Source organism: Nerophis ophidion, linkage group LG21 (assembly GCF_033978795.1).
Source record: "Nerophis ophidion isolate RoL-2023_Sa linkage group LG21, RoL_Noph_v1.0, whole genome shotgun sequence".
Taxonomy (NCBI): Eukaryota; Metazoa; Chordata; class Actinopteri; order Syngnathiformes; family Syngnathidae; genus Nerophis; species Nerophis ophidion.
In genome coordinates this window covers 6,528,624-6,555,370 of record NC_084631.1, presented here as the reverse complement: position 1 = coordinate 6,555,370, position 26,747 = coordinate 6,528,624, and the positions used below count along the sequence as shown (strand labels likewise).

The 26,747-nt window shown below is 39.2% G+C and overlaps 1 protein-coding gene across 1 annotated transcript in view; it reads left to right on the top strand.

The window, feature by feature from the left end:
- LOC133539635 (probable thiopurine S-methyltransferase) overlaps nt 1-20,450 on the top strand; it is a 28,242-nt gene extending 7,792 nt beyond the window's left edge. The window contains exons 3-9 of the mRNA XM_061881696.1: nt 6,407-6,499; nt 11,210-11,342; nt 15,680-15,732; nt 15,817-15,891; nt 19,868-19,953; nt 20,095-20,139; nt 20,231-20,450. Of these exons, the coding sequence (XP_061737680.1) occupies nt 6,407-6,499; nt 11,210-11,342; nt 15,680-15,732; nt 15,817-15,891; nt 19,868-19,953; nt 20,095-20,139; nt 20,231-20,355 (610 nt within the window). The 3' untranslated portion in view covers nt 20,356-20,450. The remainder of the gene's footprint in view (nt 1-6,406; nt 6,500-11,209; nt 11,343-15,679; nt 15,733-15,816; nt 15,892-19,867; nt 19,954-20,094; nt 20,140-20,230) is intronic.
- Nucleotides 20,451-26,747: the final 6,297 nt, after the last annotated feature.

Genomic DNA, 26,747 nt, shown 5'->3' with positions numbered 1-26,747 from the left:
TTAAAAAAAAACAACATGATTTGTACATTTTCAGAATGTACTCGTTCTATTTTTAAACAAAGAAAACAATCTGAAGTTGTCCATCCATCCATTTTCTACCGCTTATTCCCTTGTGGGGTGGCGGGGGGCGCTGGCGCCTATCTCAGCTACAATCGGGCGGAAGGCGGGGTACACCCTGGACAAGTCGCCACTTCATCGCAGGGCCAACACAGATAGACAGACAACATTCACACACTAGGGCCAATTTAGTGTTGCCAATCAACCTATCCCCAGGTGCATGTCTTTGGAAGTGGGAGGAAGCCGGAGTACCCGGAGGGAACCCACGCATTCACGGGGAGAACATGCAAACTCCACACAGAAAGATCCCGAGCCTGGGATTGAACGCAGGACTGCAGGACCTTCGTATTTTGAGGCAGACGCACTAACCCCTCTGCCACCGTGAAGCCCAATCTGAAGTTGTCTTTATTTTTAAGTTATCGTGCCGTGATTTTACCACTTGGGAGTAGATTTTTCTCCGTGTGGCCCCCCATCTAAAATGAGTTTGACACCCCTGTTGTAGAAATGTGGCCCCCAAAAACAATTTAGTTGAATATCCCTGGTTTAAAAGAATCAAAAATGCATTGCAAATGATTACCAGGTAGGATTGGGCCGATAAAACAATATCAATATAAATCGTGATGGACACTTAATCGGTATCAATATAAAATGTGTTGGATAAACTATTCGATATATATACTTTTTTTTTTTGGGTTATAAGAAACCAGTAATTTTGAGCAAGATTCGTTGAATTAAGTAACTTTGACTCTGTGTAGACAGGAAACAGGAAGTGTCACACAGCAACAGCCAATTAGGTAGCAGTATTCACTGGGAGGGTTCGGCTGCACCGTCTCTGTCTGCTGTGGATTCACAACCGTCTAATGATGATATCTTGATACATCAACTCAATAATCTAAACTTGTCTTTAGGTTTGTTGGTTTTAATGCAGACGGTGCGGCAACATCATCGGTTTAATAAGTAGCTTCAAAAACTGTGTAGTGTTCAATGGATAACTACCGCCAAGTCCGCAACTATCTTCAAATTTACTTTATTAGCTGTTCTTGCTTCACAGTAAGTCTTTGCTGTTGTCCAGCGTTGTGTTTTTGTTAACTAAGTAGCCAGGTCAGTTTTAGTTTCGTTCTGCATAGCCTTCCCTAAGCTTCAATGCCTTTTCTTAGGGACACTCACCTTTTGTTTATTTTCGGTTAAAGCATTAGATACCTTTTTACCTGTACACTGCTATAAGGCAGTGTTTTTCAACCTTTTTTGAGCCAGGGCACATTTTTCGCGTTGAAAAAATTCAGTGGCACACCACCAGCAGAAATCATTAAAAAAACTAAACTCAGTTGACAGTAAAAAGTCGTCGCAATTGTTGGATATGACTTTAAACCATAACCAAGCATGAATCAATATAGCTCTTGTCTCAAAGTAGGTGTACTGTCACCACCTGTCACATCACGCCCTGACTTATTTTGAGTTTTTTTGCTGTTTTATCCTTCTTTGTGGGGACATTGTTGGTTGTCATGTCATGTTCGGATGTACTTTGTGGACGCCGTCTTTGCTCCACAGTAAGTCTTTGCTGTTGTCCAGCATTGTGTTTTTGTTAACTAAGTAGCCAGGTCAGTTTTAGTTTCGTTCTGCATAGCCTTCCCTAAGCTTCAATGCCTTTTCTTAGGGACACTCACCTTTTGTTTATTTTTGGGGAAAGCATTAGATACATTTTTACCTGTACACTGCTATAAGGCAGTGTTTTTCAACCTTTTTTGAGCCGGGGCACATTTTTCGCGTTGAAAAAATTCAGTGGCACACTACCAGCAGAAATCATTATAAAAACTAAACTCAGTTGACAGTAAAAAGTCGTCGCAATTGTTGGATATGACTTTAAACCATAACCAAGCATGTATCAATATAGCTCTTGTCTCAAAGTAGGTGTACTGTCACCACCTGTCACATCACACCCTGACTTATTTTGAGTTTTTTGCTGTTTTCCAATGTGTAGTGTTTTAGTTCTTGACTTCCGCTTCCATTACGATGGCTTTTTCTCCTTTTTTGGCAGCAGTTTCATGTCTTCCTTTGAGCGATATATCCTGCATCTACTTTGTTTTTGCAATCAAGAATATTTCAGTTGTTTTTATCCTTCTTTGTGTGGACATTGTTGGTTGTCATGTCATGTTCGGATGTACTTTGTGGACGCCGTCTTTGCTCCACAGTAAGTCTTTGCTGTTGTCCAGCGTTGTGTTTTTGTTAACTAAGTAGCCTGGTCAGTTTTAGTTTCGTTCTGCATAGCCTTCCCTAAGCTTCAATGCCTTTTCTTAGGGACACTCACCTTTTGGTTATTTTTGGTTGAAGCATTAGATACGTTTTTACCTGTACACTGCTATAAGGCAATGCTTTTCAACCTTTTTTGAGCCAGGGCACATTTTTCGCGTTGAAAAAATTCAGTGGCACACCACCAGCAGAAATCATTATAAAAACTAAACTCAGTTGACAGTAAAAAGTCGTCGCAATTGTTGGATATGACTTCAAACCATAACCAAGCATGAATCAATATAGCTCTTGTCTCAAAGTAGGTGTACTGTCACCACCTGTCACATCACGCCCTGACTTATTTTGAGTTTTTTGCTGTTTTCCCATGTGTAGTGTTTTAGTTCTTGACTTCCGCTTCCATTACGATGGCTTTTTCTCCTTTTTTGGTAGCAGTTTCATGTCTTACTTTGAGCGATATATCCTGCATCTACTTTGTTTTTGCAATCAAGAATATTTCAGTTGTTTTTATCCTTCTTTGTGTGGACATTGTTGGTTGTCATGTCATGTTCGGATGTACTTTGTGGACGCCGTCTTTGCTCCACAGTAAGTCTTTGCTGTTGTCCAGCGTTGTGTTTTTGTTAACTAAGTAGCCAGGTCAGTTTTAGTTTCGTTCTGCATAGCCTTCCCTAAGCTTCAATGCCTTTTCTTAGGGACACTCACCTTTTGTTTATTTTTGGTTAAAGCATTAGATACGTTTTTACCTGTACACTGCTATAAGGCAATGTTTTTCAACCTTTTTTGAGCCAGGGCACATTTTTCGCGTTGAAAAAATTCAGTGGCACACCACCAGCAAAAATCATTAAAAAAACTAAACTCATTTGACAGTAAAAAGTCGTCGCAATTGTTGGATATGACTTTAAAACATAACCAAGCATGCATTGATATAGCTCTTGTCTCAAAGTAGGTGTACTGTCACCACCTGTCACATCACGCTCTGACTTATTTTGAGTTTTTTGCTGTTTTCCCATGTGTAGTGTTTTAGTTCTTGACTTCCGCTTCTATTACGGTGGCTTTTTCTCTTTTTTTGGTAGCAGTTTCATGTCTTCCTTTGAGCGATATATCCTGCATCTACTTTGTTTTTGCAATCAAGAATATTTCGGTTGTTTTTATCCTTCTTTGTGGGGACATTGTTGGTTGTCATGTCATGTTCGGATATACTTTGTGGACGCCGTCTTTGCTCCACAGTAAGTCTTTGCTGTTGTCCAGCGTTGTGTTTTTGTTAACTAAGTAGCCAGGTCAGTTTTAGTTTTGTTCTGCATAGCCTTCTCTAAGCTTCAATGCCTTTTCTTAGGGACACTCACCTTTTGTTTATTTTCGGTTAAAGCATTAGATACCTTTTTACCTGTACACTGCTATAAGGTAATGTTTTTCAACCTTTTTTGAGCCAGGGCACATTTTTCGCGTTGAAGAAATTCAGTGGCACACCACCAGCAGAAATCATTAAAAAAACTAAACTCATTTGACAGTAAAAAGTCGTCGCAATTGTTGGATATGACTTTAAACCATAACTAAGCATGCATCGATATAGCTCTTGTCTCAAAGTAGGTGTACTGTCACCACCTGTCACATCACACCCTGACTTATTTGGAGTTTTTTGCTGTTTTCCCATGTGTAGTGTTTTAGTTCTTGACTTCCGCTTCCATTACGATGGCTTTTTCTCCTTTTTTGGTAGCAGTTTCATGTCTTACTTTGAGCGATATATCCTGCATCTACTTTGTTTTTGCAATCAAGAATATTTCAGTTGTTTTTATCCTTCTTTGTGGGGACATTGATGGTTGTCATGTCATGTTCGGATGTACTTTGTGGACGCCGTCTTTGCTCCACAGTAAGTCTTTGCTGTTGTCCAGCATTGTGTTTTTGTTAACTAAGTAGCCAGGTCAGTTTTAGTTTCGTTCTGCATAGCCTTCCCTAAGCTTCAATGCCTTTTCTTAGGGACACTCACCTTTTGTTTATTTTTGGTTAAAGCATTAGATACCTTTTTACCTGTACACTGCTATAAGCCAGTGTTTTTCAACCTTTTTTGAGCCAGGGCACATTTTTCGCGTTGAAAAAATTCAGTGGCACACCACCAGCAGAAATCATTAAAAAAACTAAACTCAGTTGACAGTAAAAAGTCGTCGCAATTGTTGGATATGACTTTAAACCATAACCAAGCATGAATCAATATAACTCTTTTCTCAAAGTAGGTGTACTGTCACCACCTGTCACATCACACCCTGACTTATTTTGAGTTTTTTGCTGTTTTCCCATGTGAAGTGTTTCAGTTCTTGACTTCCGCTTCCATTACGATAGCTTTTTCTCCTTTTTTGGCAGCAGTTTCATGTCTTCCTTTGAGCGATATATCCTGCATCTACTTAGTTTTTGCAATCAAGAATATTTCAGTTGTTTTTATCCTTCTTTGTGGGGACATTGTTGGTTGTCATGTCATGTTCGGATATACTTTGTGGACGCCGTCTTTGCTCCACAGTAAGTCTTTGCTGTTGTCCAGCGTTGTGTTTTTGTTAACTAAGTAGCCAGGTCAGTTTTAGTTTTGTTCTGCATAGCCTTCTCTAAGCTTCAATGCCTTTTCTTAGGGACACTCACCTTTTGTTTATTTTTGGTTAAAGCATTAGACACCTTTTTACCTGTACACTGCTATAAGGCAGTGTTTTTCAACCTTTTTTGAGCCGGGGCACATTTTTCGCGTTGAAAAAATTCAGTGGCACACCACCAGCAGAAATCATTAAAAAAACTAAACTCAGTTGACGGTAAAAAGTCGTCGCAATTGTTGGATATGACTTTAAACCATAACCAAACATGCATCAATATAGCTCTTGTCTCGAAGTAGGTGTACTGTCACCACCTGTCACATCACGCCCTGACTTATTTTGAGTTTTTTTGCTGTTTTCCCATGTGAAGTGTTTTAGTTCTTGAATTCCGCTTCTATTACGGTGGCTTTTTCTCTTTTTTTGGTAGCAGTTTCATGTCTTCCTTTGAGCGATATAGCCTGCATCTACTTTGTTTTTGCAATCAAGAATATTGCAATTGTTTTTATCATTCTTTGTGGGGACATTGTTGGTTGTCATGTCATGTTCGGATATACTTTGTGGACGCCGTCTTTGCTCCACAGTAAGTCTTTGCTGTTGTCCAGCGTTGTGTTTTTGTTAACTAAGTAGCCAGGTCAGTTTTAGTTTCATTCTGCATAGCCTTCCCTAAGCTTCAATGCCTTTTCTTAGGGACACTCACCTTTTGTTTATTTTTGGTTGAAGCATTAGATACATTTTTACCTGTACACTGCTATAAGGCAGTGTTTTTCAACCTTTTTTGAGCCGGGGCACATTTTTCGCGTTGAAAAAATTCAGTGGCACACCACCAACATAAATCATTAAAAAAATTTAACTCAGTTGACAGTATAAAGTCGTCGCAATTGTTGGATATGACTTTAAACCATAACTAATCATGCATCAATATAGCTCTTGTCTCGAAGTAGGTGTACTGTCACATCACGCCCTGACTTATTTTGAGTTTTTTGCTGTTTTCCCTTGTGTAGTATTTTAGTTCTTGACTTCCGCTTCCATTACAATGGCTTTTTCTCTTTTTTTGGCAGCAGTTTAATGTCTTCCTTTGAGCGATATATCTTTGCTCCACAGTAAGTTTTTGCTGTTGTCCAGCGTTGTGTTTTTGTTAACTAAGTAGCCAGGTCAGTTTTAGTTTCGTTCTGCATAGCCTTCCCTAAGCTTCAATGCCTTTTCTTAGGGACACTCACCTTTTGTTTATTTTTGGTTGAAGCATTAGATACCTTTTTACCTGTACGCTGCCTCCCGCTGTTCCCGACATCTACAAAGCAATTAGCTACCGGCTGCCACCTACTGATATGGAAGAGTATTACATGGTTACTCTGCCGAGCTCTAGACAGCACCGAGACTCAACAACAACACTTCATTTGCAGACTAAAATTACTGGTTTGCAAAAAAATATTTTTAACCCAAATAGGTGAAATGAAATAATCTCCCACAGCACACCAGACTGTGTCTGGTTGAAAAACTGCTATAAGGAATACATTTTGGTTGTGTTTCTTTTTCAGGATGCTTGAAGGTAACGTTGACAAAGTGCTGCACGGGCGGACTGGAGTTCGCTTCTTTTTCCCTCTCTGTGGAAAAGCTGTAGACATGAAGTGGTATGTAAACAATACAATGTGACCATCTGCAAACCACAAGTCATGAGTTGTTGTTTTTTTTTTACAAAATTATTAATAATCATGTTATTTGTGACATTGTTCATTGTTCAAAAAAGTACCCATAATCCCAATGTGAGACAAGATCACCCGACGTTCCCTTTTCTGTGTGTTCTAAATGGTGAAAAACTGCTCGCAGGAGGCGGCTAACAATGCAGGTCATTCACTCGTCTTAGATGTGATGTTTGTAAACGAGTCAACTCTTTTAAAGGGTAAGAACGTGATTCACATTTAGTATAATAATGGTATAGATAATATTTGCATCGCAATGACAAAAATGAGACACTCAAAATGAGACCAAAACAAAGGAATCATTTAATGCAGTTTACATTTAGGCTTTGTAGTGGTTCGTATTAAAATGTATATAGTGTCCTATTTTTTTATGTATAGTTCTAATAAACACTGCTTTCATGTATTATTTGTAGGCTAAATGTTTTCCTTATTGTTAAAATGCTATTGTGTGGGAGATTTTATTTACAGTAAAGTGATCTGTAACCTTTGCATTTTTTTATCGTGCCACAAAGTTTTTGTTTTAGGTAAAGTTAGAGGTGTAACGGTACGTGTATTTGTATTGAACCGTTTCGGTACAGGGGTTTCGGTTCGGCATGCGGGCGTACCGAACGAGTTTAGAAGCAGAAGTCTTCACAAGCTGCTCTGCTTTCTGCCTCTGTGGCTCTGTCTCAGCAGCAAGCATTGTCCCACCCACACAGGCATCTGATTGGTTACATACAAAGCCAATCAGCAGAGCGTATTCAGACTTCAGAACGATGTAGTCAATGCTTTAGCGTCGAGCAGAGATATTCGTTTAGCAGGGGAGCAGCGGACTCTACCCAAATTATACTAAACACTTCCCAGTCACAACTATTACAAACATCACTATGAGCCCGTTGACCTTCTAGAAACTTAAACTGCAGCTCAGCTAGCTCACAGTATAGGCTTGAGGTGAGGGCTAATGAGCTTTTAGCGTAATGTTAGCTCATTTTGCTGTGTGTGTGCGTGCGTGTGCGTGTTTTAAGGGCAGCAAAGCCCCGTCTGTCTGTTATTTCATTGAACTCCGTTGTGTTTAGGGATGAATAGTCTCTCCTATTGCAATTGTACTATTTTTTCAGCTATAGTTACATTAATCGTTAGTAATGTAGCAGCCTAGTTTTGAATAGCAGGGTCCCTGCTATCACATGTTGATAAAAATACATTTACATATAAAAGTCAACTACAGGCTTCCCAAATGCTTTAATAAATTAAGCATGATGAGTTGACATTAAACAGTTTCAATGGAAACTGTTTGTTGCACTTTTTATATGTAGAAGAAAGGTTTTTTTCATTTTATTTAATCAAAGCAACAATTTGAGGCAGTTTAATGTGGATTAACGTGGGCAAAATTATTATAATGTTCCCAATGTTAAAAGGATAAAGCCATTGTTTACAAATATGGTAAATAAATAACCAAAAAATGTATATTTTGTTCTTTTCTTACTGTACCGAAAATGCACCGAACCGTGACCTCTAAACCGAGGTACGTACCGAACCGAAATTTTGGTGTACTGTTACACCCCTTGGTAAAGTACATTTTCAAAATCGTTAATAAATCCTGATCAAAGTTTGGACAAAAGTTACCACCTTACGGAATGTTCACAATTTAAATATTCCCACAAATGTCAGGTTCGTCCCTGACAGTTTGGTTAGGTTTTTGTGTTTCCTTTGTGTCTTTGTTTCCTGTCAGCGCTTTTATTTTGGTTATTTCCTGTTTTTCCTCCCTGAGCACTGGTTCCCCCTCAGTTGCGGCTGATTGGCACCTGGCCACACCTGGTGTCAATCAGCCGGCTCTTGTATTGTCGCTCCTGTCGTGTCGTGTCATGTCATTGCAGCGTAGCGGTAAGCTATATTTGGTAGCTGTTTATAGCTTACTATCTTTTGTTCCCTGCTTCCAGTTGTATTTGTTCATAGCCATGTTTGTTATCCGCCTCGTGCGCGCTTTTTCTTTGTACCCTTTTGGTTTGTTCATGTCTTAGTGTTGAATTAAATCATGCTTTCTAACTCAATGCCTGCCACCATCTCTGCATCTTGGGGTTCGTCAACAACAAACTTTGACAACAAATAGAGTATGAATTGATATACATTTTAATTCCTCAGATCCGTATCTTCTATTTGCTTGTTTACTTGGTCAAAATGAGTACAATGAGCCAATCTTATGAATGGTTGTTTGAAAGTGCTGGTTCTCGTCAGAGTCATAAATCCAATCTATAATTAATCTATTCCGTCTCTGAAGCGCTCTAAAAATATATCTAAAACCGCCAACAATGCTTCATTTGCATATTAACATATCTATAGCGAAATGGTTATTGTAGGAGCGATCACCAAAGAACTACTTTTTAATTCCATTTGGCCCTTGAGGCAATATCAAATTAACATTAGAGCTGGCGCGCCGGTAACACCACATTCACCACTAATACTCATACTTGCCAACCCTCCCGATTTTCCCGAGAGACTCCCGAAGTTTAGTGCCCTTCCCGAAAATCTCCCTGGGCAACCATTCTTCCGATTTCCACCCGGACAACAATATTGGGAGCGTGCCTTAAAGGTACTGTCCTCTACAAAATGCCGTCACGTCCTGTTTTCCCCCATATAAACAGCGTGCTGGCCAAGTCACTTAATATATGCGGCTTTCACACACACATACTTGGCCAACAGCCATACAGGTCACACTGAGGGTGGCCGTATAAACAACTTTAACATTGTTACAAATATGCGCCACACTGTGAACCCACACCAAACAAGAATGACAGGACACATTTCGGGAGAACACCCGCACCGTAACACAACAGAACAAATACCCAGGACCCCTTGCAGCACTAATTCTTCCGGAATGCTACAATATACCACCAAATCCCGCCCACCTAATTTTTATTTTATTTTCGAATTTATTAGCCAGCGGAAAAAGTTAATGTTGATATTTACCTCAGAAGGCTGCAAATGGAAAAGAGGAATTAATTTTTTAAATTACGTTTTATTTAATATACCACTGATGTTTTTTCGTTTGTTTTTTGAAAGTTGATTTTGCACTATTACGTTATATAAGGTCTGCCTGTTCCATGGGAGGAAGCCCGAGTACCCGGAGGGAACCCACGCAGTCACGGGGAGAACATGCAAACTCCACACAGAAAAATCCCGAGCCCGGGATTGAACCCAGGATTACTCAGGACCTTCGTATTGTGAGGCAGATGCACTAACCCTTGTTCCACCGTGCTGCCCTATTTAAGCCCTGCTTGTTCAATATTCATTGCAAAACTTTTTTAGGTCCCTATTAAAAGGTGAATTTGTTCAACCCTGGCCTGCAGCTTTGTTCAGTTTTAAATTTTGGCCCACTCTGTATTTGAGTTTGACACCCCTGGGTTAATCCATTTTGAAAATCCTTACGCTACCAACTTGATACTGAATGGCTATCGACATGACCATTGCAACCTCTCTCTAAAAAAGAAAGAAAGTGATGATTATTTTAAATTTACTAGCTTGAGGAGGGCTGAAAATACAACCATCCCCGAGAGAGCGCTTATTTTAAGTTACTGTCTTATGTTTTTGTTTTTACTTGAAACATTTAGCAATATTGCTACATGATAACGCTCCAAGTCTCCCACAAAGTCTTACATTAGTGGGAGAAAACGCAGAAAGTGCTTTCTATGTTGTTGTTGACAGAAGTACCGTTCATTGCTTTGCGCTTTGTGAAATCGATGCAGCCAGAAAAGAAGTTAGGATAATGCCTTAAACCAGCAAAATACTGTAAATATTACATGTTATCATGAATGTGCTAGTGACTACATTACATATACTTCAGGCTTTCCCACACATTCATTTATATGTGGTGGCCCGCCACAAAAGAATTACAAATAAAAATATAAATAAAATAAAAATGTAATTTTATTTTATTTATTTTTTCCCCCTACTTTTGACTCGCTTGACCGCTCATAAGTGAAGTGAATTATATTTATATAGCGCTTTTCTCTAGTGACTCAAAGCGCTTTACATAGTGAAACCCAATATCTAATTTTTACATTTAAAGCAGTGTGGGTGGCACTGGGAGCAGGTGGGTAAAGTGTCTTGCCCAAGGACACAACGGCAGTGACTAGGATGGCACAAGCGGGAATAAACCTGCAACCCTTAAGTTGTTGGTACGGCCACTCTACCAACCGAGCTATGCCGCCCCATAAAAGCAATGGGACTCTGTCTGTGAATGGAGTTTGTAGTTACATATTATATAAATATTATATAAATATGTATGTAAATATATATATAAAGTGTTGTAATTATATTCCAACTCCGCTTTCTTCTTGGTCATAGCCGCCGCTGACCCCCCCCACCCCGCCGCCTGACCACACCACCAAAAAAGATGCCTGACCTGTGGGAAACACTGTACTTACAGCATGTACTGTATACAAAACAGTGTTAAAGGTTTTTAGAGGGCTTTTATGCAGAATATTTCCCCATTACCTGCATTGTTTGTCGCCTCATGCAAGCACTTTTTCCCTATTTAGGAAGCACTGAATAGAGAAAGGCATCTATGTTCTTGTGGATGATGGGAGACATTTCAAAAGAGTGCACAATGTAGTACTAGCGTTCAATCGATTCATAAAGTTCTATGTTTGTCCTATGTGTGTCCAGGCTGGCAGACATGGGACATTCCGTGGTCGGAGTGGAGATTTCTGAAAAAGCCATTAAGCAGTTTTTTGAGGAGAACAACTTGACTTACAGCGAGGAGCCTGTCCCTGCTATACCTGGAGCAAAGGTCTACAAGGTAAGTGTGCTTATTTCTTTGTCACGTGGCCTTTTACTGATATGTCGACGCGCCGACCTTCACCTGTTCTCTGTACATATGCGATAGTTACATGCATTTATACAGTCCAGGCCAAAAGTTTGGACACACCTTTTCCACGTTCATATTTTCATGACTATTTACATTGTAGATTGTCACTGAAGACATCAAAACTATGAATGAACACATGGAGTTATGCATTTAAAAGCCTGCTGAAATTAGATGTTCTTATTTAAACGGGGATAGCAGGTCCATTCTATGTGTCATCCTTGATCATTTCGCGATATTGCCATATTTTTGCTGAAAGGATTTAGTAGAGAACATCGACGATAAAGGTCGCAACTTTTGGTCGCTAATAAAAAAGCCTTGCCTTTACCGGAAGTAGCAGACAATGTGCGCGTGACATCACGGGTTGTAGGGCTCCTCACATCCTCACATTGTTTATAATGTGAGCCTCCAGCAGCTAGAGCTATTCGGACCGAGAAAGCGACAATTTCCCCATTAATTTGAGCAAGGATGAAAGATTTGTGGATGAGGAAAGTTAGAATGAAACACTAGGGAAAAAAGAAAAAAAAAGCGACAGCTCTAGGTGGCGGCAGTGGGACCGTTTCAGATGTAATTAGACACATTCGCTTCACGGTGGCAGAGGGGTTAGTGCGTCTGCCTCACAATACGAAGGTCCTGCAGTCCTGGGTTCAAATCCAGGCTCGGGATCTTTCTGTGTGGAGTTTGCATGTTCTCCCCGTGAATGCGTGGGTTCCCTCCGGGTACTCCAGCTTCCTCCCACCTCCAAAGACATGCACCTGGGGATAGGTTGATTGGCAACACTAAATTGGCCCTAGTGTGTGAATGTGAGTGTGAATGTTGTCTGTCTATCTGTGTTGGCCCTGCGATGAGGTGGCGACTTGTCCAGGGTGTACACCGCCTTCCACCCGATTGTAGCTGAGATAGGCGCCAGCGCCCCCCGCGATCCCGAAAGGGAATAAGCGGTAGAAAATGGATAGACACATTTGCTAGGATTATTCTGGAAGATCCCTTATCTGCTTATTGTGTTAATAGTGTTTTAGTGAGATTGTAAAGTCATACCTGAAAGTCGGATGGCTGCGGTGAACGCCAGTGTCTCTCAGAGAAGCCAATGGAGGAGCCAAGATCACAGCTGCCTTTTTGAGCTGCAGGAGGAAGTCCCATAATCCACTGAAGTCTCCGGTAAGAGCCGACTTAATATCACAATTTCCCCATCCAAAAACTTGCTGGTTGACGTAGGGAAACTTGTTCGCTTGACCGCTCTGTGTTCAAGCTTCACAACAAACAAAGAAACACAGGCTGTGTTTCGGTGCTAAAGGCAGCTGCAATCCACCGCTTTCCACCAACAGCATTCTTGTTTGACGTCTCCATTATTAATTGAACAAATTGCAAAAGATTCAGCAACACAGATGTCCAAAATACTGTGTAATTATGCGATGAAAAGAGACTACTTTTAGCCGTACGTGGTGCTGGGATAATATGTCCGCTACAACCCGAGATGTCACGCGCACGCGTCGTCATACGCATCATCATTCCGCGACGTTTTGAACAAGAAACTTGGCGGGAAATTTCAAATTGTAATTTAGTAAACTAAAAAGGCCGTATTGGCATGTGTTGCAATGTTAATATTTCATCATTGATATATAAACTATCAGACTGCGTGGTCGCTAGTAGTGGCTTTCAGTAGGCCTTTAACAAAAAAAAAAAAATAACTGAAAAAATGTTTTATGTTCTATCCATCCATCCATTTTCTACCGCTTATTCCCTTTCGGGGTCACGGGGGGCGCTGGCGCCTATCTCAGCTACAATCGGGCGGAAGGCAGGGTACACCCTGGACAAGTCGCCACCTCATCGCAGGGCCAACACAGATAGACAGACAACATTCACACACTAGGGCCAATTTAGTGTTGCCAATCAACCTATCCCCAGGTGCATGTCTTTGGAAGTGGGAGGAAGCCGGAGTACCCGGAGGGAACCCACGCATTCACGGGGAGAACATGCAAACTCCACACAGAAAGATCCCGAGCCTGGATTTGAACCCAGGACTGCAGGAAATTCGTATTGTGAGGCAGACGCACTAACCCCTCTGCCACCGTGAAGCTGTTTTATGTTCTAATTTCTTCAAAATAGCCACCCTCTGCTGTAGTTACTGCTTTGCACACTCTTGGCATTCGCTCGAGTTTCAAACACACCTGTGAAGTGAAAACCATTTGAGGGGACTACCTCTTGAAGCTCATCGAGAGAATGCCATGAGTGTGCGAAAAAGTAATCAGAGGAAATGATAGTTATTTTGAAGAAACTAAATTATAAAACATGTTTTCAGTTATTTTACCATTTTTTGTTAAGTACATAACTCCACGTGTTCATTCATAGTTTTGATGCCTTCAGTGACAATCTACAATGTAAATAGTCATGAAAATAAAGAAAACGCATTGAATGAGAAGGTGTGTCCAAACGTTTGCCCTGTACTGTATATATTGCTATATATATATATATATATACACATATAACATCCATCCATTTTCTACCGCTTGTCCCTCTCAGGGTGGCATAACATATAAAATATATAGGATATAACAATTTAAAGGCCTACTGAAAGCCACTAGTAGCGACCACGCAGTCTGATAGTTTATATATCAATGATGAAATATTAACATTGCAACACATGCCAATACGGCCTTTTTAGTTTACTGAATTGCAATTTGAAATTTCCCGCTAAGTGTCGTGTTGATGATGTCTGTATGATGACGCGTACTCGTGACATCTCAGGTTGTAGCAAACATTTTTTTCCAGCCCGATCCAAGCTATAAGTAGTCTGCTTTAATCGCATAATTACACAGTATTCTGGACATCTGTGTTGCTGAATCTTTTGCAATTTGTTCAATTAATAATGGAGAAGTCAAAGAAGAAAGCTGTAGGTGGGAAGCGGTGTATTGCAGCTGCCTTTAGCAACACAAACACAGCCGGTGTTTCCTTGTTTACATTCCCGAAAGTGAAGCTTTACTATGGAACAGAGCGGTCAAGCAAACATGGTTCCCGACCACATGTCAACCGGCAGGTTTCGGTGAGAAAATAGTGGTAATAAGTGGGCTCTTACCGTAGACATGAGCGGAGCTTGCGTCCTCCTACAGCTGCACCGCCAGTGTCTCCATACCCGTGGCCACACCCTTCCGACTTTCAGGTACCATATAATCTCACTAAAACACTAGTAACACAATAAGCAGATAAGGGATTTTCCAGAATTATCCTAGTAAATGTGTCTAATAACATCTGAATCGCTCCCACTGCCCTCGCCTTTTTTTTTCTTCCAGTCCTTCACTCTCACTTTCCTCATCCACAAATCTTTCATCCTCGCTCAAATTAATGGGGAAATCGTCGCTTTCTCGGTCCGAATCGCTCTCGCGGCTGGTGGCCATGATTGTAAACAATGTTCAGATGTGAGGAGCTCCACAATCCGTGACGTCACGTGCACATCGTCTGCTACTTCAGGTACAGGCAAGGCTTTTTTTATTAGCGACCAAAAGTTGCAAACTTTATCGTGGATGTTCTCTACTAAATCGTTTCAGCAAAAATATGGCAATACCGCGAAATGATCAAGTATGACACATAGAATGGACCTGCTATCCCCGTTTAAAACAGAAAATCTCATTTCAGTAGGCCTTTAAATTTAAATGTATTGTGTTCATTCTTTTTTTCCCTAAAATTTGTATTTTATTTGAACACTTTTCCATCATCACCACATGTGCATAGTTACACATCTCTATTGTTTTCTCTGCCGATTAGAACATATTTAAACAAAAGAAGTGAACAAAATGCTAGTAACTGCTGTCCTATGAAAAAGGGGCAGGGATGAATAAACTCTGCTTCTTTCTACTCCTTTTCAGACTTAGACAAACTTTATTGATCCACACGGTAGCTCAGTTAGAAAGGATGGAAAGGATAATGCAGGTGTAAAATAGACTAAAAATGTACCATAGTAGCAATATAAAATATAACATACATGTAATATTTACATATTTTATAGGCAGTATATAATATGTAGTGATATATTATAAGCTTGTATATATATATATGTAAGCTTGTGGGGAAATAAACAATGAAATTGTAGCTACTGTAAACTCATTTAGTGCATGGAAGCCTACTTTTTAGCTTGCTTTGTTTGAAAATGTCTAAGATTACAATAAAAAAAAAAACACCTGAATAGAGTTTATTTAGCAGGTGTTTCCTCTGTGCCTAAAATTGTATTCAATGCCTACTGGTTGTGTCGTCAATCATTTCCATTTTATTTTCCACAGAGCTTAGAGAGAAACATCTCTTTGTATAACTGTGACCTTTACAACTTCTCCAGGTAAGTAAATAGTTTGTAAGTTGTCTTTTGTGTGCAAATATAAAGAAAACAATGTTTTTTTTTTTTAATCCAAATATTTCACAGTTCTATTGAGGGAAAGTTTGGAGCCATGTGGGACAGAGGATCTTTTGTGGCCATCAACCCAAGAGACAGAGAAAAGTAAGCTCCATTTTTTGAATGTAACATAAACATTCTTACAAAAAGACAGCAGGCGGGGCCAAAATACCGTATACCAGGGGTAGGGAACCTATGGCTCGCGAGCCAGATGTGGCTCTTTTGATGACTGCATCTGGCTCTCGGATAAATCTGAGCTGACATTGCTTAACACGATAAATAATGAATGATTCCACTTGTAATCACAGTGTTAAAAATAACGTTCAAAATATAAAACATTGTCATGCATTTTTATGTTCAAGAAGTTGGTAAGAAGTCTTTTAATTATTATTGGTTAGTGTGGGGCTTGCCCTCCTGGGGGTTCTTCAGACCACCAAGCACTGACATGAGAGCCTGTTTCAGGGTTACAATCATTTTATTTTTCAATAAGTCTCTCAGTTGCTTTCCAGCAATTGTCTTTTTCTCTTTCATTCTCGCCCGCGCTCTGGTTTCTAGCCCCAAGCCCGTCTCTCATCCTGGCTGCTGCTTATGACATAGCGACAGGTGATCAGATAAAAAGGCCCAGGTTGGCCTTTTATGCACCTGTCGCTGATTTTGAGGCCAGTACTGGCAACACCCCGCTTCGCTGCAGGCCACGCCCCTCCACAGTTAGCTTCAGAATAACAATGTTTTTACAAAGAATAAGAGACTTCCCTAGAAATGTTGGTCTTTCTTAAAAATGCACGCGTTTTGTTGTGTTCAGTGTTAAAAAAAATATTATATGGCTCTTACGGAAATACATTTTAAAATAGTTTGCTTCTTGGCTCTCTCAGCCAAAAAGGTTCCCGACCCCTGCCGTATACCAAGTGTCCCCAAACTACTGTGTGTGTGTGTGTGTGTGTGTGTGTGTGTGTGTGTGTGTGTGTGTGTGTGTACATGTGCGTATATACACATGTATGTGTATATGTGCTTACTGGTAAGAAAATACTTCAAAATAAACCCAGACAGTACTTTAGATAAAATTTTTGAACAAATAAATGACGTGCATTCAATTAAAACATTTTCCTGAATATACTTAATGCAAGTGAGTACTAACGTGCTTGAAGGGGAACATTATCACCAAACCTATGCAAGCGTCAATATATACCTTGATGTTGCAGAAAAAAGACCATGTATTTTTTTAACCGATTTCCGAACTCTAAATGGGTGAATTTTGGCAAATTAAACGCCTTTCTGTTTATCGGTCTTTTAGCGATGACGTCAGAACGTGACGTCACCGAGGTAACACTACCGCCATGTTCATTTTCACATTACAAACACCGGGTCTCAGCTCTGTTATTTTCCGTTTTTTCGACTATTTTTTGGACCCTTGGAGACATCATGCCTCGTGGGTGTGTTGTCGGAGGGTGTAACAACACTAACAGGGAGGGATTCAAGTTGCACCACTGGCAAGAAATCTGCCGCCAGACCCCCATTGAATGTACCAGAGTGTCTTCACATTTGACCGGCGATGCTAAGACAGACATGGCACAGAGATGTATGGATAACCTGCAGATGCATTTGCAACCATTAAGTCAACAAAATCACAAAGGTGAGTTTTGTTGATGTTGTTGACTTATGTGCTAATCAGACATATTTGGTCACGGCATGACTGCCAGCTAATCGATGCTAACATGTTACGCTAATCGATGCTAACATGCTATTTACGCTAGCTGTATGTACATTTGAAACTAGATACCCACATTTAATGCGAAACAAACACTTCCCAATCGACAGATTTAAGTTGCTCCAGTGTCACAAGATGCGAAAGTCCTGATCGTTTGGTCCGCACATTTTACCGGCGATGCTAATAAGGCAGCCATGCTATGGGCCACTTCATTAGGTACACCCACTCTATGGCCGAATAGCGTCAATGGCTATTCGCTCAATAGCTTCAATTTCTTCTTCAATTTCGATTTCGCTATCTGCCTCCATACTCCGACCATCTGTTTCAATACATGCGTAATCTGTTGAATCGCTTAAACCGCTGAAATCCGAGTCTGAATCCGAGCTAATGTCACTATATCTTGCTGTGGTAACCGCCATGTTGTTTACATTGGCAGCACTGTATGACGTCACAGGGAAATGGACAGTCGCATCGCAAATAGCGAAAATCAAGAACTTTAAAGCTTTTTTTAAGGATATTCCGGGAGGTGTAAAATTTTGAAAAAAACTTTGAAAAATAAAACAAGCCACTGGGAACTGATTTTTATTGTTTTCAACCCTTTTGAAATTGTGATAATGTTCCCCTTTAATCATGATAAATCCAAACTTTAAAGTGTAATTAATTAGATTTGTTTTTAAACTGACAGCACTGCTACGTATATACTGTATGTAAAAATACATATCCATATACATATTTATATTGTTGCTTTTTATTTTTATTCTTGTCATATTTTTCTTTTTTTTTTCCATTTATACCCGCATTATTTACTTTTTACTTTTTAAATTCAATCTGAATTCTGTACACTGCTGCTGGAATTTGAATTTTCCTGAGGGAACTCTCCTGAAGGAATCAATAAAGTACTATCTATCTATCTATCTATCTATCTATGATTGATTTAAAAATAATACAGTTGTCCCTTGTTTGTCGCTGACATTAATCACATGTTATTACTCGCTTGCATAATATAAATTAACTTAAAAAGAGCCCAATATTTGAGCACAAATGCAATTTTATAGTCAGAATTCCATACACGATAAAAAAGTGACATAAATAGATTTCCGTTAGGTAGGAATCATTCATTATAAATCAAGTGTGTTTATAGCTTAGGCATTAAAAAGTTGTTTATGATCTTTTAAATATATTCTTTTAACATTTGAGACCCATTGAGACATAAAATAACACTCTTAAGTCGACTTTACACTCAGTGGCCAAGATACTTAACATTGCGTTCTCATTGGTTTGGTCTTGCCAATGCTATTGTAGTATTGATATTTTTTGTTTTCATTTATTTAGCCATTTTTAGGCTTGAAAAAAATTAATCTAGGACTAAAAATTGTATTATAAGCTTTTAAAAAAGTTTTTTCTTATGCAGTGAATATTTATATGTGTATATGTATGTATTTGTGTGTGTATATATATATATATATATATATATATATATATATATTCGAACAATGGGAGACCGGGCTTTCTGCTCCGCTGCTCCCAGTCTGTGGAACGCACTCCCTGACCACCTGAGGGCACCTCAGACTGTGGATGCTTTTAAAAAAGGCTTAAAAACCCATCTTTTTAAAAAAGCCTTTCTATAGACATGCATGCTGGTTGTAGCTTATGGGCTGTTTGTAGTTTTATATTTTATTTATTATTACAATTTTTTACACCGTGGCACTTTGAGGTTGTTTGCTCAACGTAAAGTGCTTTTTACAAATAAAATCTATTATTATTATTATATGTATATATATATACATATATACAATACAGGCCACAAGTTTGGACACATCCTCCCATTCAATGCTTTTTCCTTATTTTCACGACTATTTACATTGCAGATTGTCACTGAAGGCATCATAACTATGAATTAACACATGTGGAGTTATGTACTCAACAAAAAAATAACTGAAAACATGTTTTATTTCCTAGTTTCTTCCAAATATCCACCCTTTGCTCTGATTACTGCTTTGCACACTCTTGGCATTCTCTCCATGAGCTTAAACCTGAAATGGTTTTCACTTCACAGGTGTCATAGTTTTAAAGCCTTCAGTGACAATTGTGGCCTGTACTGTGTGTGTATCTTTTTTTAAAATGTATATAAATGTATTTAAATATTCACAATATTTTAAATGCAAGGTTGTAACACAGTAATTTACAGTTTAGAATTAAATCCCGGTCATAAGTACTATTATGTTGAAGCAAAAACCCCTATGTAGGTGTAATTAATTAATAATTTTGGGTTTCTGAGGTTGAAGTCTGTCAGTTATAGCACCCAAATGTAAACAAAAAGGATTTAACCTGCTTTTAAAGTTATAAAGTGCAGATCTGACCTGCACAATTCCACAGATACTCTGCTCTCATCATTTCTTTGATGGCCGACGACTGCAGATACCTTTTGTCCACGCTGATGTACAATCCCAATCTTTATGAAGGTAACTTTACATCCCGTCTCAAATGTACCCTTGTTATTTCACATTTATATGCCAGAAAGTGAAACATGGACACAATGACTCAGCCATCGAAGCCGATCCTGGTACTTTGTGAAACTAAATACTGTATGTTTGCCTTTTAAGGTCCCCCCTTTGCTGTGCCCGGTGAGCAAGTACAGTCCCTGTTTGGTGAGTACTGGCAATATTCTTGCTGCATTTCTTACCGGTAGATATTCAAATTGGAACTTTTGGCGGGACACTGCACATTTCCTGTCCCCAGAAAAAAAGTGCAACATAGAGCAGCTTCTTTCAGAGGACGTCACGGTGGACAGACATCGCGCTTGGGGCATCGACTCCTTGATGGAGCAGCTGTACCTCATCACTCTAAAGATCAGTGAAAAGTAGCCTCACATCCTATTTTAGTGTAAGAAAATACAGAACAGGGCAATCTTAAATGAACACACTGGATTTCATCTATACGATTAAATCATTTGCCACTACATTAGGTGCATTTATTTTATGACCGCCAGTACAAAAGTTATGTTTTATTATTGCAACAAAACTGCATTTTTTGGGAGGAATTTTGCCTATTGTTCACAATCATTATGAAAGACATGGATTTTTTAATAATGCATTCAAAATCAAGTGTGCTTACAATGGAGCCTATAGGATAGGGGTAGGGAACCTATGGCCCTAGAGCCAGATGTGGCTCTTTCGATGACTACATATGGCTCTCAGATAATTATATTTATATAGCGCTTTTCTCTAGTGACTCAAAGCGCTTTACAAAGTAACACCCAATATCTAAGTTACATTTAAACCAGTGTGGGTGGCACTGGGGGCAGGTGTGTAAAGTGTCTTGCCCAAGGACACAACAGCAGTGACTAGGATGGCGGAAGCGGGAATCGAACCTGGAACCCTCAGGTTGCTAGCACGGCCACTCTACCAACCGAGTTATGCCGAGTAACCGTGTAATACTCTTCCATATCAGTCGGTAGCTAATTGCTTTGTAGATGTGGGAAACAGCGGGAGGCAGAGTGCAGGTAAAAAGGGGTCTAATGCTTAAACCAGGGGTAGGGAACCTATGGCTCTGGAGCCAGATGACTGCATCTGGCTCTCAGATAAATCTTAGCTGACATTGCTTAACACAATAAGTCATTAATAATTCCGCTGGTAATCACAGTTTCAAAAATAACGTTCAAATTATAAAACACTCTCATGCATTTTAATCCAACCATCTGTTTTCTACCGCACCTGTTCAACATGTCGCATTAATGGTAAGAAGTATTGTATGTATTATTGGTTAACTTGTATAATAACAATGTTGTTAAAAAGAATAAGAGACTTATTATACTCTACAAATGTTGGTCATACTTAAAAATGCAAGAATTTAGTTGTATTCAGTGTTGAAAAATGTTATATGGCTCTTACGGAAATACATTGTAAAATATTTGGCTTTCATGGCTCTCTCAGCCAAAAAGGTTCCCGACCCCTGCTATAGGAGCTGCTCTATTCTGCCTATAAAACCTTTAAAAACACCTCAATTAAGGTTCTGTATACATTATTTAAGTATATATGTAATGTAATAACGGGCACACTTATAATAACATTTAATATTTACCTATTTTGTATCATTTTAAGCCATTGCGTCTGACCAGGCTTCCTCTCAGGGTATAAAAGTCACTAGTCAATCCCAAGTTCTTTTCAGATGACGTATATGTTGAGTAAGAAGGACCATCCAGACAGAAAAGGAATATTATCAAGTTTTACTAAAGCTTTAGGAGACCAGTCCTTAGCTAATGCCGGCATCCAGAAGTGGTCTGAAAGGCAAATGGAAAGAGACAACTTATTGAATACGAAAACAGTCCCCACCCTGCCTAGAAAGGAATACAGCCTCATTTGTTCTGACACTGATAAGATAAAAAGGGAGTATGCTATACTCCTACATTCCAACCCTTCAAGGTAAAGCACAGAGTTTACTTGCGGACATAAGATACAAGCAAAAAGAGTACACATGGGAAAATATTAGCTGCTTTAAACACGACTATGACTAAAGAAAGAACTCTTAAAAATATATATGCATATTCCACAGTATAGGTAATGTAGTAACGGGCACACTTATATTAACACTTAGTATTTACCTATTTTGTATCATTTTAAGCAGACGCAGCACATTAATTAAAAAAAAAAAATGCATCACGAATTTCGTTTTTTTTTATTTTTAAACATCACTTATTACTGCAGACTTTTTGTGAACCAACAAACATAATAAAACATCACTTATATTGTTAAGGTCAGCTGTCATTAGGATGCAGACTGCTAGGATGTTCATATATTCCCATTTAGGTGAAGAATGACTCATAGCTTGGTTGGTAGAGCGGCCGTGACAGCAGGTTCGATGCCCATTTCCGCCATACCAGTCACTGCCGTTGTGTCCTTGGGCAAGACACTTTACCCACCTGCTCCCAGTGCCACCCACACTGCTTTAAATGTAACTTAGATAATGGGTTTCACTATGTAAAAGCACTTTGAGTCTCTACAGAAAATATAATATATAAATATATTTATAAATGGTTGATTTATATAGGCTAGTAAGGTAAAGTTTTGTACCTGACACGTTTCGGCTACCTTGCTTCTGCAGGACATCACGTGACACCTCTGATGAAGGCTGCAGAAGCAAGGTAGCTGAAACTTGTCAGGTACAAAACTTTACCTTACTTGCCTATATAAATCAACCATTTATAAAGTTAAAGTAGCAATGATTGTCACACACACACTAGGTGTGGCGAGATTATTCTCTGCATTTGACCCATCACCCTTGATCACCCCCCGGGAGGCGAGGGGAGCAGTGGGCAGCAGCAGTGGCCGCGCCCGGGAATCATTTTTGGTGATTTAACCCCCAATTCCAACTCTTGATGCTGAGTGTCATTAAGTGAAGTAATGGGTCCCATTTTTTATAGTCTTTGGTATGACTTGGCCAGGGTTTGAACTCCCAACCTACAGATCTCAAGGCGGACACTCTAACCACTAGGCCACTGAGCAGGTATAAATACACGTCAGTAGGCTAAATGAACCTCTTCAACATGTTATATAAATATAATCCACTTTACTTCACTTCATAATACTCACAAAGAAAAGTGAGTTGGAGCCAAGCGTCTTCTCGTATCGTTCTCGCCATTTCTGGGTCTAATTTGGCGATAGGGGGAATCGCTGCGGCTTTCAGGGTCTCTGCAGAGTCAAACAAGTCAAATTTAAGACATTTTGAGGTTTTTTTTCAAGTCCATATTGAATATAACTTAGGACCATTTCATATCCATACGGACAAAAAAGTACAAAGACATAAAGGAACATCGGAGGGCCAGAATGAATTGTAAGTACCGTATTTCCTTGAATTGCCACAGGACATATAGTATGCGCCTGCCTTGAATTACTGCCGGGTGAAACTCGATTCGCAAAATAATTAGTGCATGCTTAGCATTACCGCCGGGTCAAACTCGTGACGTCACAAGTGACACTTCCCCTGTCATCATTTTCAAAATGGAGGAGGCTGATTTCAATACCGGTAATTTGAAATCGCATAAAGGGAAGAAGATTAAGAGCTATTCAGTAGGATTTAAGGTCCAAGCTTACATCACACTCAAATTTTTACTGCATGCCTTTGGTAAGTGCCGGAGTGAGAAGAGGTTTTAAAATGATCAGCGCATGCTTACTTGTACCGCTTGCCTTTGGTAAGCGCAGGAGTGAGAAGAGGTTTTAAATTAATTAGCGCCCTGGCGGCAATTCAAGGAAATAAGGTATGTAAATTAATTCACTCTTTCACATTTGAAAAACAAAATTGTTGAACCAAATACCCTAGAAGACTATTTTAGAAAAAAAATACATTGAAAAATACATGTTTTCATGTAACAACTTTGTGAAAGGGACTGTTTTGCATCTCTGCTAAAGCTAAATGGTTCACTTTTGCGGCTGTCAGAATTGAGCAAACCGATAAAGAGATGGTGTGCAGACGGAGCGATTGTCTAAAAAGAAAGACGGCAATTATGGCTTGCAAGCCTCAAACAGAATTTGAAAGTGAATGTGGATAACATTTAAATTTGCTCGGCTCAATTTGTATCTGGAATGTGCGAATACAATTATACCGCTTTTTGAAAATATATTGCTAATAAACAAGGACTATTTTTTATTTACCATATTTTGCGGATTAGAAGTCGCGGTTTTTTTTCACAGTTTGGCCATGGGTGCGACTTATGTGTGAAATGATTAACACATTACCGTAAAATATATAAATATTATTTATCTCATTCACGTAAGAGACTAGACGTACGGATAGAAGAGGAAGCGCCGCATTGTCTACCTTCGGAGTTGGCAGAGTTGTTTAGAAGTGACACAGAGGAAGTAGATTTCATGGGATTTAGCGATTAGGTCAATCTTAGCCCGGGTGCCTTGCCTCGTCGAAACGTGGCTTCCCTCGGAGACACTGGCGGTCACCACACCCGTGTTCACATCCCTCCGACTTTCAGGTACGACTATATAATCTCACTAAAACACTAGTAACACAATAAGCAGATAAGGGATTTTGCAGAAGTATCCTAGTAAATGTGTCTAACATCTGAATCGCTCCCACTGCCGTTTTTTTTTTTTTCTTCTTCTAGTCCTTCACTCTCACTTTCCTCATCCACAAATCTTTCATTTTCGCTCAAATTAATGGCGAAATTGTCGCTTTCTCGGTCCGAATCGCTCTCGCTGCTGGTGGCCATGATTATAAACAATGTTCAGATGTGAGGAGCTCCACAACCCGTGACGTCACGCGCACGTTGTCGGCTACTTCCGGTAAAGGAAAGGCTTTTGTATTAGCGACCAAAAGTTGCAAACTATCGTGGATGTTCTCTACTAAATCCTTTCATCAAAAATATGGCAATATCGCGAAATGATCAAGTATGACACATAGAATGGACCTGCTATCCCCGTTTGAATAAGAAAATCTCATTTCAGTAGGCCTTTAAGTTTTTATACATGTTTTAATTACAAGTAAAAACATTTTTTTACTTAAGACCTTTAGAAATCATAATTAAGACCTTTTGAGATTTTAGGAGGATTGTGGACATTTTAAGGCCTTCAAATTGCTGGATTTAAGACTTTTTAAGACCCTGCGGACATACTGGCTTTTGTTTTCTCTGTCCAAAATTTAACAACTTTTGGAGGTTTTTTTTCAAAACCCTGTCCAAGGTCTTGGAGCTTTATCTCCCGACATGCCATTCAACGACCAAAAACGGATGTTATTGCGTTCTCATCTCTTTTAGCTCGGAGAAGAGAACTTTTCGATTAGAAGCCTCCTCTCTCATCTCCTTGGCAGAAGGATATTGTGGTTTTTATTAAAGTTAAAAATTTAACACTCTTTGGGGCAGTATTTCTCAACCTTTTTTCAGTGATGTACCCCCTGAGAACATTTTTTTAATTCAAGTACCCCCGTAATCAGAGCAAAGCATTTTTGGTTGAAAAAGAGAGATAAAGAAGTAAAATACAGCACTATGTCATTAGTTTCTGATTCATTAAATTGTATAACAGTGCAAAATATTGCTCATTTGTAGTGGTATTTCTTTAACAACTTGGAAAAAATATATAAAAATACTAAAAACTTGTTGAAAAATAAACAATTGATTTAGTTATAAATAAAGATTTCTACACATAGAAGTAATCAACTTAAAGTGCCCTCTTTGGGGATTGTAATAGAGATCCATCTGGATTCATCAACTTCATTCTAAACATTTCTTTACAAAAAATAAATCTTTAACATCAATATTTATGGAACATGTCCACAAAAAATCTGTCAAAACTGAATATTGCATTGTATTTTTTTTTTTCAGTTTATGAACTTACATTCATATTTTGTTGAAGTATTATTCAATAAATATATTTATAAAGGATTTTTGAATTGTTGCTATTTTTAGAATATTTTTAAAACCCTTGGCATACCTTCAAGTACCCCCAGGGGTACGTGTACCCCCATTTGAGAACCACTGCTTTAAGGGGTCTTTGAACCAATTAGAGTCAAGGTGGCACCCCTTTTGTTTCGATAAGCTGAAGTCACTTCCCGATCAACCCTGTTTGGTAACCAAGCTACTCCTTTCAAGGTTTTTTTTCCTCACTTTTTATTGAATTTTTTTAATGTGAATTTCATTTGTCCAAGGAATGTTCGGGGTGTTGGGAGGGTGGTGATTGTTAAGTGCACGAGTTAAAGTCAGTAAAAACTGTTAAATTTAGTGATAAACAAAAACATAAGCAAACGTTAAATTGCAGCGGGAGGCGGCTTCGGAGGAACCAGGCCCAAAGTAAACCTCTGTGCTTTGATCTGGTCCTGCTCACTCTCAGGGGAGAAATGATCGCCCGGGATTTCTGGGGAGCCCAGTCCACTCGCTGGAGAAGCTACACTGGTCTTAGTTGATTGGGCTGGTGGTTCTCCCTCAAACCCTAAAAAAACAGCAAGATCACATTCTACCGTTAAAAATCCTCTAAAATCAGAAAAATTTAAAATCCACAGACGCTGAGCTCAGCAAACATCTGACTAAAAGCTGCACCAGGGCCTTTTTTTATCTCGCATCTCGCTACTTATTAGCCAATATTCTTAAAATGAATTCCGTCCTTTCATGTATTTATTTAGTGCCTAAATTCACGAGAGCTTTTTCAGAAAGTTTCAATATACTGAGGCAGTTTCTTTTTCCATTAACATTGAATTGACTTATATTTTAAGTGTTCCTTGTAACCTTAACCTCAAAAAGCCCAACATTTCAACAAAAAAA